This window comes from Penaeus chinensis, chromosome 9, assembly GCF_019202785.1.
Source record: "Penaeus chinensis breed Huanghai No. 1 chromosome 9, ASM1920278v2, whole genome shotgun sequence".
Lineage (NCBI taxonomy): Eukaryota > Metazoa > Arthropoda > Malacostraca > Decapoda > Penaeidae > Penaeus > Penaeus chinensis.
This window is the reverse complement of record NC_061827.1, coordinates 9,511,656-9,531,655: the sequence shown is the minus strand read 5'-3', so window position 1 is coordinate 9,531,655 and position 20,000 is coordinate 9,511,656. Positions and strand designations below refer to the sequence as shown.

At 36.9% G+C, this 20,000-nt stretch overlaps 1 protein-coding gene across 2 annotated transcripts; it reads left to right on the top strand.

Annotated features, from left to right (window-relative positions):
• The first annotated feature begins 9,895 nt into the window (after positions 1–9,895).
• LOC125029136 lies at positions 9,896–16,269 on the top strand. 2 transcript variants are annotated; one of them, XM_047618950.1, is made up of 3 exons: positions 9,896–9,985; positions 12,052–12,168; positions 13,449–16,269. In XM_047618950.1, exon 3 carries the CDS (start codon positions 13,450–13,452, stop codon positions 15,910–15,912), a length of 2,463 nt encoding a protein of 820 aa, XP_047474906.1. In that variant the 5' UTR covers positions 9,896–9,985; positions 12,052–12,168; position 13,449; the 3' UTR covers positions 15,913–16,269. The 2 variants fall into 2 exon arrangements, with proteins under 2 accessions (XP_047474906.1, XP_047474905.1); XM_047618949.1 differs by having other exon boundaries at positions 13,445–16,269.
• The last annotated feature ends 3,731 nt before the right edge of the window (positions 16,270–20,000 follow it).

Sequence of the window (20,000 nt, the reverse complement as noted above, 5' to 3'; positions counted from 1 at the left end):
AAATACGTACGTTTCTTAACTCAAAAGTTGGTCAGAATTACGGTCCTTTTTCAAAGAAAAGATGTGTACGTAGTCATTCATTATCTGCATTCTATGTTTTTACTCTTAGCCTCGTTTGCAAAAATAAAATGTTATAACGATAGCTGGAAGAAAGATAGAAAAACATGGAAAGCACATAGAGGCAAGACTGCTAATGAAGATGAAGATGAAGATGATGATAATGATGATGACAGTGATTACGTGAAGAGTCAAGCCAAATGGGCGGCTGGTTCACCATTGATAATGATACATTAAAGATGTAAAATAACAGGGGTGTTGTGTCATTATTCATAAGTACCGGGGAAATTGCGGAGTAAGATGCAGGGGACATATCCCCCTAATGCGACGTCCGCCCAAGACAAAGAATGCAGCACGTATGACCGGCAGGATAGCCCGTAGGGCAGACTCTGCATCGGGCGTTCCCAGGCATTGTGATTGTACCGCGAGTATATATAATACACAGATAAATTTATGGCAGGGATCTGCTGCCGCCAATCCCCCAGACTACGAAGAATACCCCACGTGTGTAGGGCAGGACGGAACAATAGCGAATCACATCACATTACTTATCTGTTCTCTTTTTATATTCATTTTTTCTTGATTATCCATGTTTAAAGCTATCGTCTTGTTCGTGATTCGCAATAGTAGGGAACATTCAATTCAACGTTTTCAGTCTCGTGTACGTTGACTGCAGTTATCTGTCAAACTGGGAAATACCGGGCACGTGATAATATCTTGCAACAAAGTTATCATTGACGGTTTGCTGTTCTTTTTTCTCGTCACTCCGCCTTCTCCTCCTCTGGCTATTCCTTACAGCGAGTGGACGTTCCCTTTGTTCATTCCTCTTCGTTGCAGGCGAGAAGAACGACCAACACAGATAACGCAAAGTTCTAGGTACTCAAGAAACAACAACAAAATTTAGATAATGGCAATTTTTTTTTACTCTAGCAAGGAATTAAAGTCACGATAAACATGCACAGTACTATACACCTTATACTTATGAATGCAGAATGAGAATGTTAATTACGTAAATTACCATATATATCACACACGCATAACTTTCCACGCACAAATAAACATGCGATTATATATATATATATATATATATATATATATATATATATATATATATATCCATATATACATATTTATGTATGTGTGTGTGTGTGTGTGTGTGTGTGTGTGTGTGTGTGTGTGTGTGTGTGTGTGTGTGTGAGTGAGTGTGAGTGTGTGTGTGTGTGTGTGTGTGTGTGTGTGTGTGTGTGTGTGTGTGTGTGTGTGTGTGTGTGTGTGTGTGTGTGTGTGTGTGTGTGTGTGAGTGAGTGTGAGTGTGTGTGTGTGTGTGTGTGTGTGTGTGTGTGTGTGTGTGTGTGTGTGTGTGTGTGTGTGTGTATACAGACATATATGTCCGTATACACACACACATGTACAGCTACACAGAAAACTATCGTTAAAAGGGGTGTCGAAACATTCAATAACGAACAGAACCATATGTTACGGAAGGGTAGTATTATGGGGTTCAAATTGGTGTCCTTCTGATTCATAATGTATTGAATAATTGTTCAGGAATTCCTATGGATTCACTGTGACATGATGATCTTATTCCTGAAAACGATGGAATATGCCTTGCAATATGCAAACAAACGCACAGGCCTTCTCGGATACAAAAATAATCTGCGATGAGATTTTTTTAAGCACCAACGCTGTGAGATGTGTATGTATTGCGTCAACAAAACACCAGTAACAACACCAGCCCTCCCCTCCCTCCTATTTCTCTTCGCTCGATGTTTTAAAGAAAGATGTTTGTTTTAATAGAAATGAACGCTAAAACATTTGATTCTTCACATGTCAATTATTAGCAAATATGAAATGTTTTCAGGTAAACATTAAACAATGCAGGAATGTCTAGTCCAACCACAACAAAAATCACAAGGGATGGTCTGCAGTTAACACCACCATAACAACCAACCATTTTGGTCATTTCTTGTTAACCAATATGTTATTAGGTGAGTGTTACTTTAATTAAATTTGGATCAGTAATGAAATTATGAGAAGTATTGTAACATTTCTAAATATTTACTGAAATTTGATCAAATATTTTTTGATAATCTAGATATAGCAAATGGGCTCTATTCTATCTCCCTTATTTAAAAAAAGACCGTAAGAACAAATAGGTAAAAATACTCACAAACAACACAGTAATACCCTAGAAACAGTCATACATTATATTAAAATTTAATTCATGTTTCCATCTCAGGACTGCTCAGATCTAGTCCCAGTCGCGTAATTATTGTGAGCTCGGCTGCTCACTACTTTTTGCAAGGAATTAAACCTCGACATCAACTTCGACAAGAAGCCATATCCTGGTTCACTCTTTGTCTATAGCCAGTCCAAACTCGCCAACAATCTTTTCACTCTAGAATTGTCTGAAAAAAATGAAAGACACAGGCATGTATATTCTTGTTACAGAATTGATTTAGAATTATGTTATATCTTTGCAAACAAATGTTAGTATATATTCTTAATTTGTAATATTAGGTTTCCATGATTAAAATCATTGTTTATTTGTTCCATAGGTGTTACCACAAATTGTCTACACCCTGGCATTGTTCACACAGAGCTCATATTGAAGGGAAATAAGAATTTACTCAACTACATTATTGCATTCGTATTCTGGAGTATGGGCAAGGTTGGTATACCACACACAACCATTTCAATCATATTTTTCATTACTAAACTGTATTGGCAGTTTTAATTTATGATATTTATAATGAGGAATATGGAAAATAATTATCTGTTGTGAAAAAATGAAGAAGAAAAGAGCATGAAGTAGAATTATATTTTTTTTCTATAACTCTTACAGGATGAGAAGTTAAGAGCACAGATAACCATCCACTTTGCAGTGTCAGAAGAAGTTGCAAATGTGTCATACGGATTGTAAGGCAAGGACTCAATAATCCATCTGAAACATACTTGAATTATTACTTTCTGTTGGAGTTAATTCATTGTGCAGTTTGATTAGATTAACCTTACGTATGTCTACTTTTTCTTTGTCCAAATAATGGCCCCACTCCAAAAAAATGATTAGGTAAACAAGGTAAATTGTGCACTTAAAAGATTTATGATAAACTTATTTTAGAATCATCTTTAAGCTCCCCATAAGAATAAAATGCACATTTTGTTACGATATCTTTGATTTTTATCATAAAAGTTATACTGTTGTAATACTAGTTGTATGATTTACCTAGAACAAAATGTGTATGATGTTATCATTTGCATGTGACATTAGGCAAAAGTTCCATTGAAAAACATTATAGGATATTCAGTACAGTTAAAGCTCAAAAGCCCCACATTTTGTAATTCTAACATTGAAGTATCAGTGCCCATTATAACTTGAACCTTTCATATAAATATGTAAAATCATATAATTTATTGGTCATTGCTAATAATTACATCGAATTAGTTTACTCAAATAAATTTTCATTGTCATATAGTGCGATCAATGAAATTACCAGTTAATATATTGAATAAAGATAATTAGGAAAACATTCATTTGACTCTGATAGGGTGTAGTTGTGTGATTTTCCTTGGTGTGAATATATAAAAAATATTAGATCTTGTACAATCTTGTATAGATCTTGACCCCTCCATATAAATGTGTAAAATCAGTTAATTCATTGATCATTGCTGATATTTCCTTCTTATTAGTTTACCCAAATAAATTGATTGGTGAAATTACCACAATGTTATTATAATGAAAATAATAATAAAGAGAACAAGTGCATTTGGCTCTGGTAAGTTGCAGTTTTATGATATAATTTTCCTTGGTGTGAATAAATAAAAAAAATATTAAATCTTGTATAAATCCAAGGTATCACAAATTGGAGGTCAGTTTTGGGAAATCATAGTCTAATATGAAATCGGTACCAATAATGATTGTCTTTCAGATCACCAAATATTTAAATTTAGCCAGATGTGTTACAGATCACCATTCCAACTAGGAGAGGACATCTTGAAAATGTATTACTATTCTTATCTGTAAATAAAGAAAAAAATATAAAATCTGGGTAGCAAATACTGGTACAGTTTGTTGATAGCAAACTGTGGTAAAAACAAGGACCATAAATGTTGTTTTTCTCACCCTGTAAAACCCAAGAAAACCTACCTGTTAATCAAATATATACCTTATACGAGGGGCCTTTGGAAGCACTCCTTTACGATTTAGATACATATTTATGTAATAAATAGTTCAGAGAGCATTTGCATTTTCAATATAAGATTTAATAACAACGTGTTCGATTTAGTAATTTGTTGAAATTTGATATATAGGGGATATGAAACCAACCACTGGTCATTGGTAAAGAGAAAAACCCATATGCTTTCATTAACATAATCATTGCCATGTAATGCAGTCTAAATAATCAGTCAACCTTTAATGATTTGTCGTGTTATGACCACACAGTTTTCCCCCAATTGGTTCATCTTATTTGTCATTGGTAATAGTTTATGTAACATTATATTCCTAGTTCTCCATTTATCATACTCTAACATTGTAACTAGTATTCATTCCCAAACTTTTTACACTATTCCAGTTGATCACGATATATATACATCCTTGTTCTTTAAATGTAAACTAATGACTAAGATACTGTCCATACGGCACCCACAACCGTATCTAGGATTAGCTTACTCAATATATGCGCGTGTGTGTGTGTGTGTGTGTGTGTGTGTGTGTGTGTGTGTGTGTGTGTGTGTGTGTGCATGAATGCACACACTCTCACACGTGCGGATTTGCATATATTGGTTAGGTCAAACCTAGAGTCTATCGTAGATATGATGGTGGGTAGAGAAACACCAACAATGATTACCTAAATAACTACTCACCTGGGGAAGCATCATAGGTCAGCTAGCTAGATATAAAGACCCAGTCAACCATATGATGTCAGTATGGTGCCAAGTCAAACACCGCATCGGTGATGTGCCCATATATATATATATATATATATATATATATATATATGTGTGTGTGTGTGTGTGTGTGTGTGTGTGTGATTGTGTAAATATGTATATATACACAAATACAAATATATGTATGAATATATATACATATATTTATAATACATACATATATATGTATATACACATATACAGGTCTCAAAAACGTAGTCACTCTTAGCTCCCTGACTTGTTTTTCCCTCCCATCTTCTTATCGTTGTAACTATCCTTCCTCTCTTCCATCTCCTTTTGCTTCACCCCCCCCCCCCTCCCCCTCCATGTGTTCCTTTCTATCGCCCTTACGTTTCGATCTCCCGCCGCCTCTTGAAGCGCCCCTGTGAATTTTCGTCTTCATTTACCTTTCAGTGTGGTAGGAGGACAAATACTCTTCCCTGAGATGAGCAATTAGCCCGTTATGTACGCTCGTAGATCACTGTCAGGTAGTTCTAGCGGCTCCGAATCCCGATATGGCAAAGCGGTTTTATTGTGTCTGTGACGAAGTGTCTCGCCAAACTTGACATCGAAGGCCAAGGTGTGATGGCCTCTTTGGATCACCAGGAAGCCGTATGTGAGATCTTTGCTGTACTCGACTTTCTGTAGGGAAGTGAGTGGGTAGGGACTGCCTTCTCACCAGCTAGTCACCTTTCTCTCTACTATAGCTGGTAGCTTTCCCGTCCCATGTTGTCCCACAGAAGGCCTAAGGTGCCTTACGGCTATGGGTCTAGAGAATTGCCAAAATGAAAAGTACATCTACCAAAGAGCGTCCTTATAGTGCTCTCTTCCGAGATCCCTCCCAACAGAAGGACTATCGGCTGACTCGAGTAGACGGAGAAGCCCATGTCAGCTCCCACCAGACCTTTTATTGTGGTCCTCGAAGGCGAGCAGGTACTTCTTGGGACTCACCTTGTCCATTGAAGGCGAGATAATAGCAGTAAGATTTCTAAGAGCCTGGTATCGATAGTTAGTGGTGCAGGCGTGGGTTCGATGGTGTTTGTGGAGAGAGCCTTTGTGGGCGTTAACATCAAATTATATACGGTCTGTGGATTAAATGGCATCACATATTTCGAAATTTGTATACTGTGCCACAGCATTTTACTCTCAGTAAACCACATATATCCACAGGGCACCTACAAGTTTTTATTCATCTTTTCACAGAAAAATCTTGATTTAAACATACCTTTCTTCTATTTATATTCATTAATTCATCAGAGGTATCTACAGCGAAAGAGTTTATCCTTTCACAAATTAGCGGTCATTATTGCATCATAGCCATGCCTTTCCCCATTTCTAGGTGATATACAGATCGAGGAATGCTTGTACAGACAATAGGATGTTTTCTTGCCTAGTATTGTTTCGTTGACCATGTCTTGGAATAGTTAACTCTGTTCTTCCTGCCAAACATTTTGTGGTAAAAATATTTCTTGTCGGATAATATAGATGCCTGAAGAATACTTTGTTTCTCTTCAGGAATTCGAATTCCATCCTTCTGCTATTCGATGCCAATAAAAAATTTAATTTGCATATTCAGCGACAGAACAGACACGTCTCCCCTCAAAAAATAAGGAAATTATGAAAGGAAACAAGAAGAAAAACAGTGAGTTCTGTGCAGGAGAGGTCCTTCACCCCCGGGGTCTGAAATGCACACAACTTCCCGCACGGCGACCAAAATAGTTCGCACAGTATGAGCTGCCTGGGGGACATGTGCAACCCGAAGATGTAACATGGATTTACTACATCTCTTATTTGCTAAGGAATATCGAAAACTATTTTTTCTAGATAGGCGTGGTGACGTTTTTTATGAGCTGAAATTGAAGTCTGGTCTAAAAGATGAAAAAGTCACATGATGTTCGCTGTGCTATCATTTTCTTTTCTATTTCACATACGTCAGAATGAGCGGAAATTTATTTGAGAATGTGCCACTCATCTTTCTCATCTCAAGGCACAAAGTTGAAATATTACTTACGATCAAAATGTATTAATACTGGATTCAACACTTATTTTAGGAAATATATCCCAAAAGGATTAGTTTTTGTAAGTCCTTCTCTCTAACCGGGGAGAGATAAGTATAGTTTTATTAACATTCACAATGAATCAGAAAAAAAACACACAAACAACCGAAGAATAAGTTATGTGATTACTAAAAGTTAAAAGCCACGCGGAACAGTGGCGCGGTTGCTGTATTGTTCCTAACGCGAAAGCAACCCGGAAAAAAATAAACATATGCTTTCAGAGGAAATATGCGGAGGCCAAGGCAACTTACATGTATTCATACAAGCAGTTTTTTCGTCTAATATACACAAACCCAGGGAACCTGCTATTTGAAAACGCATTCATAATGCATTGGAGTTTAGGGTTAAGTGTTTTAAAAATATACCTACTTTAAACAAAGTTTCTTTAACTCGTTATTCAGAATCACTGCCCTTTTTCAAAGAAAATGTGTGTACGTAGTCATTTATTTTCTGCATTCCATTTTTTTATTCGTCTACGAAAATAATATGTCCTAACGATGGCTGAAAGAAAGAAAAAAATACTTTGGAAAGCACCATCAAGCCATGACTGCAAATAACGGTGAGGATGAAGATGATTATAATGATGACGATGACAGTGATTACGTGAGGGTCAAGCCAAATGGGCGGCTGGTTCACCATTGATAACGATACATAAAATATGTAAAATAAAAGAGGTGCTGTGTCATTATTCAGAAGGTACAAGGGAAACCGCGTGGTAAAACGTGAATAATACACACAAAAATTGTCAGTATATAGTCATATCCAGGGGACACGCCTCCCCCCCCCCCTAATAGTTACCACCGCCCTAGACAAAGAACGTAGCACGTATGACCGGCAGGATATCCCGTAGGGCAGACTTGGCATTGGGCGCTCCCAGGCACTGTGATTGTACTATGAGTATATATCATACACAGATAAAACTATTGTAAGGAGCTGCTGCCGCCAACCCCCCAAACTACAAAGAATAAGCGTGTAGGGCAGGATGGAGCAATAGCAACTCACATGGGTATAGGGAAGTTCCCTGAGTAGCAGCATACTAACCTGTGATATAATCAGCATCATATACTGACTAAAATGTGGGATATTCCGGATCATCGTCATCCATCTATGAGGTTAGTAAATCACCAATCCTAGGTTGTATATTGCATGTGAGCACTTCAAGACAGCTCAGTGCGCTCTGTCCTGCCGGGAATATGTGGAGGATTCTTTGTCTTCCAGGGCGGAAGTGGGGGTCGGCAGTTCCCAAGGAGAGATCGCAGGGGACATAACCCCCTGCATTAGACGAGAGTGTAGTGACTCGCTCTTCGTATAGTATTATGATAGTGACGTATTTGTTATATGTTATTCATATTTATCCTTGCCATTTCCCTTTCGTGCCCTCCAAGTGCTACATGACCTTGATGTCTAGCACATTTATTTGTTTGAACTAGTAACCATCCATGCCCTCCTCTGTTACCGAGGCCCAGCACAAGAGTTCTGTGGAGTTTTCGCGGCAAATGGGAGGAAACCATCGACATCCCTATCGTCATGTTTTGAATATTTACTAAATATGGTGCGATATTAACTTATGCCAATGTGTACACGCATCCCTTACAACTACAATATTATTATTGTGTTAATAATAATGTGTACTAAGAAACTATCGCGCTCTCACCCTTTCATTTTGTCCTGCGCTATGTAGCATACGTATATTGCCATGTTTATCCTTGATTTATTCTCTATTGATAGCCCCTGATTTTTTTTTTTTTTTTTTTTTTTTTTTTTTTTTTTTTTTTTTGTCTGTCAGTCCGCATATCTCTTGAAATGGTCGAAGAAGCTTACGGGAGCATTGCCTTCCCAAAGCACTGATGCGGTTTACAGTGCTCTCTGTCAACCCTTGATTCTCAGCCAAAGAGGACGTTAATTAACAAAAAATGAACGCAATCCTCCAATTTTGTAAAGGAGCATTGAACCTATGCCCTTCAATATCGGATTAATTTCTGTAAGGGTGGAAGTAGCAACGGTAATACTTTTACTTCGGTTTGTGTCATTGATGTAGCTGGCATCTAAACCCGGCACTCTGGGCGGCAAATTAAATTTATCACTGCACGCGCGGTGTTTGTGCGTACGTTTTGTGGGCATGCGCGCGCGCGTGTGTGTGTATGTGTGTGTGTGTGTGTGTGTGTGTGTGTGTGTGTGTGTGTGTGTGTGTGTGCATGTGTGTGCATGTGCGTGTGTGTGTGTGTGTGTGTGTGTGTGTGTGTGTGTGTGTGTGTGTGTGTGTGCGAATGTGTGTAAGTGTGTGCGCGTGTGCGTGTCCGTGTGCGTGTACGTGTGCGTGTGCGTGTGCGTGTGCTTGTGCGTGTGCGTGTGGGTGTGGGTGTGGGTGTGGGTATGGGTGTGTGTGTGTGTGTGTGTGTGTGTGTGTGTGTGTGTGTGTGTGTGTGTGTGCGCGTGTGTGTCCCTGTGCTGAATTCTGTTTATTTGTAATTTGTTTTACCTTGTAGATTATAGAAAAATATGACTACATTAATACTAATAATTTCTTGATATATGAGCTTTCCTAATGTGGATTTATTTCTCTGAGTCTGATGGAGGTCTTTATATCGGGGGAAAAGTTACTTTTTCGAAATTCCCGCGCTTACAAAGCTTACCAGTTATATGGCAAAAGTAATGGATCCATACAAGAAAAGTAGTCCTTTTGTGAAAGACTATGACTTGCCCATTCGTACTAAAGTGTAGTTACCAGTACCTGCACATAAACTATTGAAATCAGGGTTTTAAACCTTCAAAATAAAATAATGATAAAATCCATGGATACTTAACATATATATTTCAAACCTCCAGTAATAACATTCGACTAGTCTTGTCATGTCACAAACAGGAAGGGAGAAGCTTCCAATGTTTACGTTGTAGTACTAGGCTAACAACCCTTCATCAGTCATTTCAGTCACTGCCCCGAGGTACGTCAAGTGTTACATGCGTCACACGTGACTGACAGGGCATTCTGATGGACTGACAATGACATTAAAACAGGTTATTGATGCTGACATGAGGTGGAGAGGGCGGTTGTATGGGACTACCCTCGGGCTCAGAACCGCGTCCAGTATTTTGCAGGATTTTCCAGTTTGCAAGAAAAAGACATTCGGCTCTGTTTGCGTAGATTCCTTTTCAAATCGAAAAGTTTTATTGGTTTCAGAGAGCGTCATTGAGTTTTAATGGTATTTCCGTCAAAAGAAAAATGAAAGCGGCAGCAAAGAAATTTATATACCAGAGGATTCATCGCTTTTATCTTTCGAAAACTAATGAATTCGTTATAAAATAATTTAACATTACTTCAATAATGTTGAATTAAGGGGAAGGCGAAATGTGTAGTGTAGATGATGAGATAAATTATCTAGGTATTATGGAGACAAGGAAAGAATGCAAAGAATTGTAATTTACATTATGTATTATGTGAAGGATCTGCATGAATATATTTCATTGCAGAATTGAGAGGCTGAGCTTAATTAAATAGAATGCATTGAATAAACTAGACCTTAACAGTGTTTGCAAATGTGTTCAGTATCTCCTAAATATGTTTAGTTAGGTATAGACAATGTTATTATTAGCTAGTAAGTGCTTCCTGGGTTTTTTAACTTTTGATACTTATGATATAGTAGGTGGCATATTTTTATACCATTTTGTGTTTCCTCGGTGACATAATGTAATTTCTCTTGAATGGTGACTCATTTTTTTCTTTAGAAAATGTATAAAAATGAATCTGCAAGGGATTACAGTTTTACCAAAAAGATCAAAAGAAATTAATCTTATTTTCAGTCATATGGTGTAGACTTCTTTTCCAATTCATATTGATTCACATTTCATATAGTAATCTTATCAGACATGTTCATTTACAAAATAATAAATAAAATATTTAGAAGACATCTGCATGTCAGCCACTGGTCCTTTCACTGATTGGCATGGCTTCTGTGCATGTCAGCACTCCAGCTAAGGCAAATAAATCTCCATCATGTATATTCTGGTAAGAGAGAGCTTGTGGATATCCTTAATGCATTGCCTTATAACAAACCAGTCCAAACTCGATTTTGCCAGAATATACAGGATGGAGGTTTGTTGGCCTGTGCCATAGCTCAGACTGATGTGGCTGTAGCTGTTACTTAACACTGTACTGTGTTTTAGTCCACTCCAGACTTTAGGCCATTCATGGTTTGTCACAGAGAGTTTCATGGGATTTTGGATAGAGCATGAACAATAATATTTTGAGAAAATAGTCCAGCTTTGAATGCCATTGTTTGTGTCTCCTAAATCCTTATTGCATTTACATAAAATGCTTACAAGATATAGTAGTTATACTTTAGGGTAAAACAAATTATGAAGATTTAACTTTGAGGTAGACACTTGACTCAAAGTCAAAAAGATGGATATTATCCTATTTGTGACTGAACAGAATGTGCAGTGACATCACATAATTGTATTTTCCTTCTTTGTTTGTTTATTTCAATTGTATTACAAATACTAAAAACTTTTCTATTGCAAATAACTTCTTCATTCTTTCTTTAACTATTGTAAGTTACTGGATGTATAAATGGCAGAACCAATACCCAACCCATCTCTGAGTTATAAATTACTCACCCCACAACAGAATAATGTGCAATACAGAAGTATGAGTAATTTCATCACCAATGTAAATAGCACAATGCTAAAAGTGTCATCTGAAATTATATATATGCTTATTATTTCCTGTGAATTTTCTTGTAAATACATGTGTATTTTTCCCCATTGAAACCACCAGAACCTGGATCTCCTTCTAATGATGTCAAGATTAAAGTATTAATCTGCAATAACTCTTAAATAAAGTTTAACATTATCTTGCTTCAACCCATTGAAGATTACATATTGTAGATCTCAAATATTGTTGTAAGTGTACATGTGTGGAGAGAGTCAAAGATCAAGTTTCAGAATTAAAGTATTCATATAATGATGGCATATCATACCAAATTAAGTAATTCAGACTTTTGCTCTTCAGGTTTCATTGTGGAAGCAATGAGTATGGTTAGAAAGAGGACTAAGCAAGTAAGATGTTGCTGACTGATCTTTGAGGGATTGTTGGTTTATTTCCTTCAAAATTTGGCCATCATCTTTGGTAAGGCTTACATTCATATTTTGTTTGTTACTTTTAGTGCTCAAAAATATTTTTCGTATAGTTGTAGTAGTTTTTTTTCCATTTAGGAACAGCTAAACAACTTCAGGTCTGTATGGTGATATCTTCTATTCAGTATTGTTCTTGTTTCTGAAGAAGCATGCCTTTCACTGTATAAGATATAGGGAAATGAGAAGCATATTATTATCATTAACAAAGTTCTTACATTAATCCTAGACTAATTATAACTTTGTTATATGCCTGTCTCCTTCGTATGAATGTTACATTGAAATCCTTCAAGAGTTGTTAGGGTGTGTACTGCTTGTCTCTCTCTAGGCTGTTTACCATATACCAGGCTTTAGACTCTTCTATAATTTACAATTTAGGTTGTGTTTTTGCATCCAGAATTTTCTGGAGTCTTTCATTTCTTTCCTTTTCCATTTTTGTAACATTTGCCTCTACATGTGACTGAAGAGTTATGTAACTTATATACTACCCAAGTTTAAGAGATCCATTAACAACTTATATTTTTCATGTAATGTTGTAAACCTTGCTTCATTTAACCCAATCAGTGCAGGTGGCAAGAATCCATGCCATGCCCATGGTAATATAATTTCATCTATTGTCTTTATACATAGGTGGCCTAGAAGGGCTTAGTCACCAAGGAGTCAGTTATTAGTCTTACCTATCTCACCTGTTTACTCTTTTTCCATGATTTTTTTAAAGCTTCATTTATATTGATTTATTTTTTTTAATGTTAGTAATATTCTCCATTCAAGGAATGGGGAAATCAGGCGTAGTCACTAGGGCCTACTGATAGATTCCTTGGTGGCTTAGCACATGTGGAGCCATCTGTATGTAACAAAATTCACAAAAAAATAACTACATGAGACATTGGGTTGATATGAATATTACTTATCCTTGAGAAAATTATTGGTGATAATTTGAAATAATGTGTAATATAGGGGTTATCTCTTATTAAGTATTGATACCTATACTTTGTAGTATTATATTGGAACCGAGTAAGATGTATGTAATTGGTTCTTACTTGATAGGACTGATGCATTTGATGATTCAAAAAATATTGTCAGTGAAGCTTACCATTGGTTAGAGAGAGAGAAAAAATCTATATAAGATTTAGCATCTTTGCATTTATAAAGATGGGCGTGGGTATAGGTGGTTATGTATCAGTGGTTGTATTATTTAATATTTGTCTTATTTTTTCTCTTGATTTTGTTTACATATCATGCCAATTTATGATGACTGTTTCATGTTTCAGACAGTATGATGGAGTTGGACAAAGAAGAAGAGGGACAAGGCCAAAATATGGAACAGTCACAGGAGAACGATGAACAGGGAGATGATGAGCAGGACGATGGAACAGTTGTCCTTAACCTATCAGATGACTGTTCCATTGAGGAGGAGGTACGTTTACTCATGCAGACTCAAAAGAAAGTGGAACCAAAGCGCCGTGCAGAAATCACTTGGAAGCGCAAAGTTGAAATATTGCAGGAGATTGAGAAGCTTCCAAACAAAATATCAAACCGTGAAATGGCAATTCATTTTGGCATCCCTCGAAACACACTTTTCAATATTTTACGAGCAAGAGACAGAATAATAGAAGCATATAAACGTAATCCAAACGGGAGAAGAAAAAGATTAAGGTCCGGTAAAGCTCCTCACGTAGAACACGCATTATACCAGTGGTACAAGGGTGCCAAGAAGCAAAAGTTGCCATTGTCTAACATTGTGTTATTTGAAAAAGCGAGAGACCTTGCAATATCACAAGGGAGTTACACATTTAGACCAACCACAGGCTGGTTAGAGAGGTGGAAAAAGAGACACAACATAACTTTTTCAACAGATGGAAGTGAAGATGGTGCCAATGAAAATGGAGATGGTGATGAGAGTGACAGTGAAAAGCATATAGATACGAGTGATATTAAAGATGAAGATGACCCAGATCTCGATGATGACCAGGGATCTGATCAGGATGATGAAACATGTTCGCCAACAGCTCAGGACATCAGTAGCCTCTTACAAATTAGTCTTCAGGAAACAGATGACTTTGTGCGTCGTTCAGGCAAGGGAATCAAAAGACAGACGTTGACTTTGCGGCAGAAATTTGAAATTGTCAAGGCTGTGGAGAGCCTGCCAATGAAATGGAGTTTACGTGATATGGCTTCATTCTTCGATGTGCCAAAAACCACAATGCTGCATATGATGAAGAACAGAGACTTGATTATTAAAAATTATGTCAATAGTCCAGACAAGGAAAGACGAAGAAATAAGAAAGGTAAAGCTCCTGACATTGAGGATGCATTATATGTCTGGTACCTGAAAGTTAAAGAAAAAAATTTACCAATTACTGCAGGCATTTTAAGAAAGAAAGCCAAAGCAATAGCCCTATCCCTAGGGAAGCCAGAGTTCGTACCAACTGAGGGGTGGTTTGCACGCTGGAAGAAACGCAACAATGTTACCTGTGGTCGCCCCAAACAGTATGATGGAACAGAAACTGCAAATGTTCATCCCTCTGAGTATGATGATGGTGATATGCAGCTCTTCCACACTGCTTATGAAAAGGAAACTCGAACATCGCTGTCCCTTAGACAAAAAGTTGAAATTATTCACCAGATGGAAGCAGAACCAAATGTAAAATTAAGAGAATGGGTTGATATGTATAATGTATCAAAGTCAACGCTTAGTATTATAAAGAAAAATAAAGACACAATTCTCAAGGCATTTTACGGTGATCCTTCAGCTGATCGTAAACGTATGAGAAAAGGATCTGCATCAGAAGTAGAAGAAGCTCTCTTTAAATGGTACAATGAAGTTAAAGATCAAAATGTTTCTTTATCTGGACCCATCCTCCGCCAGAAAGCCAAGGAACTTGCTGATATGATGGGAAAAGTAGACTTTATTCCAACCTCCACTTGGCTTGATACTTGGAAGAGAAAACATGGGATAGGAGAAAACAAGGAAATCCAACAACAAACAGCAACAAATGACCATCAAAATAACATTCAAAGTACAAATGAAAACAAGCCACAGTACCGATTTCAGTTCAATCCTGAGCATCATAATGCAAATAATAATTCCATGGTTGTTATGCAGAACCCAGCAATGGTACAAAACACAATGAAAGCAACCAATCAGCAAACTATAAACAACTCATACCCCAGAGATATGTTTGGCTTCCCAGTTCCCCCGGCGACTCAAGATTCAGTTGCAAATTATGATAGTTTTTTAAGAGGACAGGTCAACCCAGCAGAAACTATAGTTCCTGGGGGAAGCAATCTTGCAGGGCCAGGAGGTGGTGGTGTTGGTGGTGCAGGAGGGGGTGGAGGTGGTCAACAGTTCTCTCCAGTTGCAACTAATAACAAGTTCTTGGGTTCCCATGTATATGGTGCGGACCTTTCTGGAGGCCGAGATATGTTTAATGGGAATAACATGAATCGAGGTGTCATTGCAAATTCTAGAGACCACACTGTGCCTGCCCCTGCTCCTGCTCAAGGGAACTATTCTTCTACTGAAAGACTCTTGCAGCAGTACAAGATGGACAACCATCAGCCCTCAAATTTCCTGCCAACTCCAGATGTAGTTTCTGAAAGTTCAGCTCGCCGTGCCATGATGGAGATCAGAAGATACCTCGAACAGTCCCCATACCCAGTGGACTGGTCAACAGTTCAGCACTTTGAGATGCTCCTCCACACAAACATAGCTGCCAGAAGTCATTTGCCTTTGTAAATATTGAATATATGTAATAAAGGTATTGGTAAATGTAAGTGGTTCATTGGCTGTGTTTTAAACATAATGTAAATATTATATATGTGATGTAGAGTTCAAAGATGATTAGCCATATGAAACTACAGGTTTATGATCATACCTATAGACATGGCTATGGCATCTGATACATTGAACTTGGAGATATACATCAGTTTCTATTTTTTTTTTCTCTCTCTCTTTTCTTTTTTTTCTATTCAAGCTTATGCTTTGGGATTATTTTTGCTCGGAGAAAGTAGCATTCCTTATTTTTTGTAATATGCATATTGAGTTTGTACATGATGTTATTATTGTAAATAACCATGAAGTAAACACATGACAATTAAACTTTATTTTGATTCTCCCACATTTGCTAGATTATTAATTGCTATAAATATTACTTTATATTATGTTTCATATATGGGAAAGCATTTCTAATTATTCTTCTATTTTACTTGCTGTTGGAAAAACTAACATTAGTGTGAGGTATAACAGAGCCCATTTGGCTGGCCATATACTTCTGAATATCATAGAGGCAATCCAAACTAATCTAGAGAAGGCAAATATTGTTCTCATAAGGTTATTTTCTAAGACTTGAAGAAATAGAGATTTTAAGTTAATGTCTATAAATTACTAAAGCAAATCAAGCTTTTAATTTAACATTCCCTACTAAGGGTGAACTTAAAACTAATGGATTATATGATGCTTTCCCGAGTGATCTTTGCTGTGGACATGGCAGATGAGCATAAGTGCTACCTTCTATGCAAATGAATATGAATTTCAGGTGATTGGAGGGTGTATTCATGTCCAGCAATAATTGGAACACCAAAGTAATTTGCAATTATCCAGTCTCAAATTGCAATACAGTTTGGCCTTAATTTAGATGTCATGGGGTACTAAGGCATACTAAATGGAACTTGCAGTCTGCAGCTTAATCTATAAGATATACTTCTCTTAGATAACACATATGGTGATATTGTAGAGTGATATTGTTGATGAATATGAACTTCATTTGAGCATTACCTTCATTGGAGGTTGTACTTCTGAAAAAGAGAACACAAGCAGAAAAACAACTATATTGCACAAAGACTCCTGTATTGTATTTAAATTACTGCAGATGTATTTATTGAAATATAGAGAAAATGAGTACAAAGTTCTCATAACAAAAGACATTTCTAGTGTATAACTTTAGTGTGTGAGTGTGAGGTGTGCTTACCTAGAAAGAATTATCTAGTTTTCAATCTTTCTCATTTTTTACGATTCACTATCAAGATATAGTGTTTACATGTTAAGTATAATGTACCATTAGCCATATATAAGTTCATAAAGTACAGTAATGCAGTTTGGAAGATTCAGCAGCTATGGGCAAGTATTCTCAAGACCTTTCCAATTTTAATCTAGAAATTCTTTAATACATTTTAACTTAATTTTTGTGACTAGTAGGCTTTGTTAGTAATTGTTGTTGTCCAGCAGAATTTATGTTCAGACAATTGTTCTTACATAATTTCCACATGTTATCTTTACTCTTTTGGACCATTGTTTTATGTTTAAATTATTTGATTTATTAACTTCTAATATATCTTAAATAGTACAAATATCTTACTGTTTGTATCTGCAGGATTACAATAAGAGATAACAAATTACAATAAGAGATTTTTAATAACATGTATAAAAGACTAACTTTGTTCTGTTATAGTATATCTCTGTAAGGGAAGTCAATTACTATGTAATTTACATAATTGTCAGTCTAATGCTTGTTAGAGTAAAATGTTGGCAGTAAGTTCAAAAGCATAAATAATTGCTATTATCCATATTCTCTTACATCTTCCACAAGGTTAAAACTCTTGACTATGACCTTCATCGTATGTTTAAGTCAATGTTTATCTCATTACGCGTATATTTAGTGTAACTTATTGGCTGCTAATTAAAGATTGGATTGTAATTGGTACTTTGTAGCGTAAAATTCGATTGCTTACATATGATTTACCCCCCTGCATGGTTATTCTCCAACCAAAGGGCTTGTTATTGTAATTCGGTCACAATGGGGCAACACATGTAAAGCAGTTTAGCATATTCTGAAGCTATGATTATCAATTACGATCAATTTTTGTCCCTTGTATATACTTCTCGATTTGTTTTCTTTTTCCTGTGGGGAGTGGGTGAATTAATCTAATTTACTTATTTATATTTAGTTTCGTGTTGTATTATGAGTTATTTTTCAATGAAGTAATTATTTTGTTATTAGTATTAATTAATAGTCAGAGTAACCCTTACCCAGGGACACTGATATGGTTCCCAGTGTGTATTCTGTAAGAAACCGTATCAACACGCTTTATGAATCGCAAATGTTCAGGATAGATTTCCATGTGTAATTGTGCGTTTGGGCAGTGGTATTTCCTCATCATTTTCATTGGGGAAATAAGATCCGGGTGTATGCAATGAAAATTTGAGATTAATTATAGATTATATGAAAATCACCAAGGTACCGCGTCTTCTCAACAAAAGTGAAGTTTATGTACCGGCATTCTTGGATGCATTATTCAGCACATCTTAATCACTCATGTGCAATGTTGACCGAAATGAGTTTGACACGTAGTAAGACATTTCCGTCCGAATCGAAACGGCGATTTATAATTCCGTTCTTATTGTAGCTGTGTTTCATCCCATCTTTGAGACTGCGTTACTATGCTTGTGTTTGTATCCGTTCGTGTATACTAGAAACCGTCCCTGGAAACCTCTGTCAAAGCCCGGAAAACCTCAAAGATATTTCGAAGCAGTAATCAATAATGCATTTCCTCTGGTCGACTGCTCGTCCCCGTTTTGTATCTTCGTCTCTGCAGGGAAAAAAATATCTACAACAGGTCATTGAAGAAGAAAAAAAACAGTAAATCTAAGAGACTGTCAGAAATGTTGTTTTTTCCCTTCTTTCTTTATATTTTTTTATTCGCGTTAATAGTGACGCTGGCACGGAATTGGACCAGTCACCTCTATAGCATTCTGTGGTAGATGTCAGAATGCCACTCAGCCCTTAACACCCCTCCCTTCTCTGGTGTAGTGTTCTAGGAATGTCCGGCTGGTAGCGCGCTCACTGGCACTAGCCTTTTACACAATACAAACAGGATTAAATTCATACAGATGTATATGCACAGTAAAGACACTTGTAGAACAATGAAGCACGCGCGCGTGATCGTGTGGTAATGTGTGTATATATATATGTGTGTGCGTGTGTGTGTGTGTGTGTGTGTGTGTGTGTGTGTGTGTGTGTGTGTCTACACACACCTAAACACACACATACGTACACACACACAAACACACACATATATATATATATATATATATATATATATTATACACATATATATATACATATATATATATATATATATATACGTACATCCATACATACCTGCTTGTTCTGATATATGTGCAAGTCTCTCCCTCTCTATCTCTCTCTCTCTCTCTCTCTCTCTCTCTCTCTATATATATATATATATATATATATATATATGTGTGTGTGTGTGTGTGTGTGTGTATGTGTGTGTGTGTGTGTGTGTATGTATATGAGTATATTATATATGTATATATGTATATATACATAATACATACATAAGTAGCAACATACATGAATACCTGCACTCATACACGCCTTCAGCCTATGACGCTCCTCTCACAAATTCCCTTTGAAGGTAGTAACATGAGGGAGTGAAAGGTAGCCCGAGAAGGCCCCTCCATCAGGCTGAGGCAGGTGAGGATCGATACAGGCTGCTACAGAAAGGAGGGTGGAGTATATTGACCCAACCAAGCCACTATCTAAGGCTTTTAGGGCTCACGTATCACTTTAATGGCGGGGAAGGTGACAATGGATTCAATGTGTGACTTTTTTTTTAAATGTTATAGGATTAAGAAGTAAGTATTAAGAGGATTAAGAATGATCCTTTCCTTCATCGTTGTTGGAAGTGTGTCATCGCCACGAGACAATAATTTTCCTCCTTTCCTCCCGCAAGTGAGGAAGAGATATTGCCCCCTTCTACCGTACCCCCCCCCCTCCTTTCTATCTTTCCTTCTCAACGCCC

Bases quoted from the DNA above. Each gene is read 5' to 3' on its own strand.
- LOC125029136 (XM_047618950.1), top strand. From the start codon at position 13,450: ATGATGGAGTTGGACAAAGAAGAAGAGGGACAAGGCCAAAATATGGAA.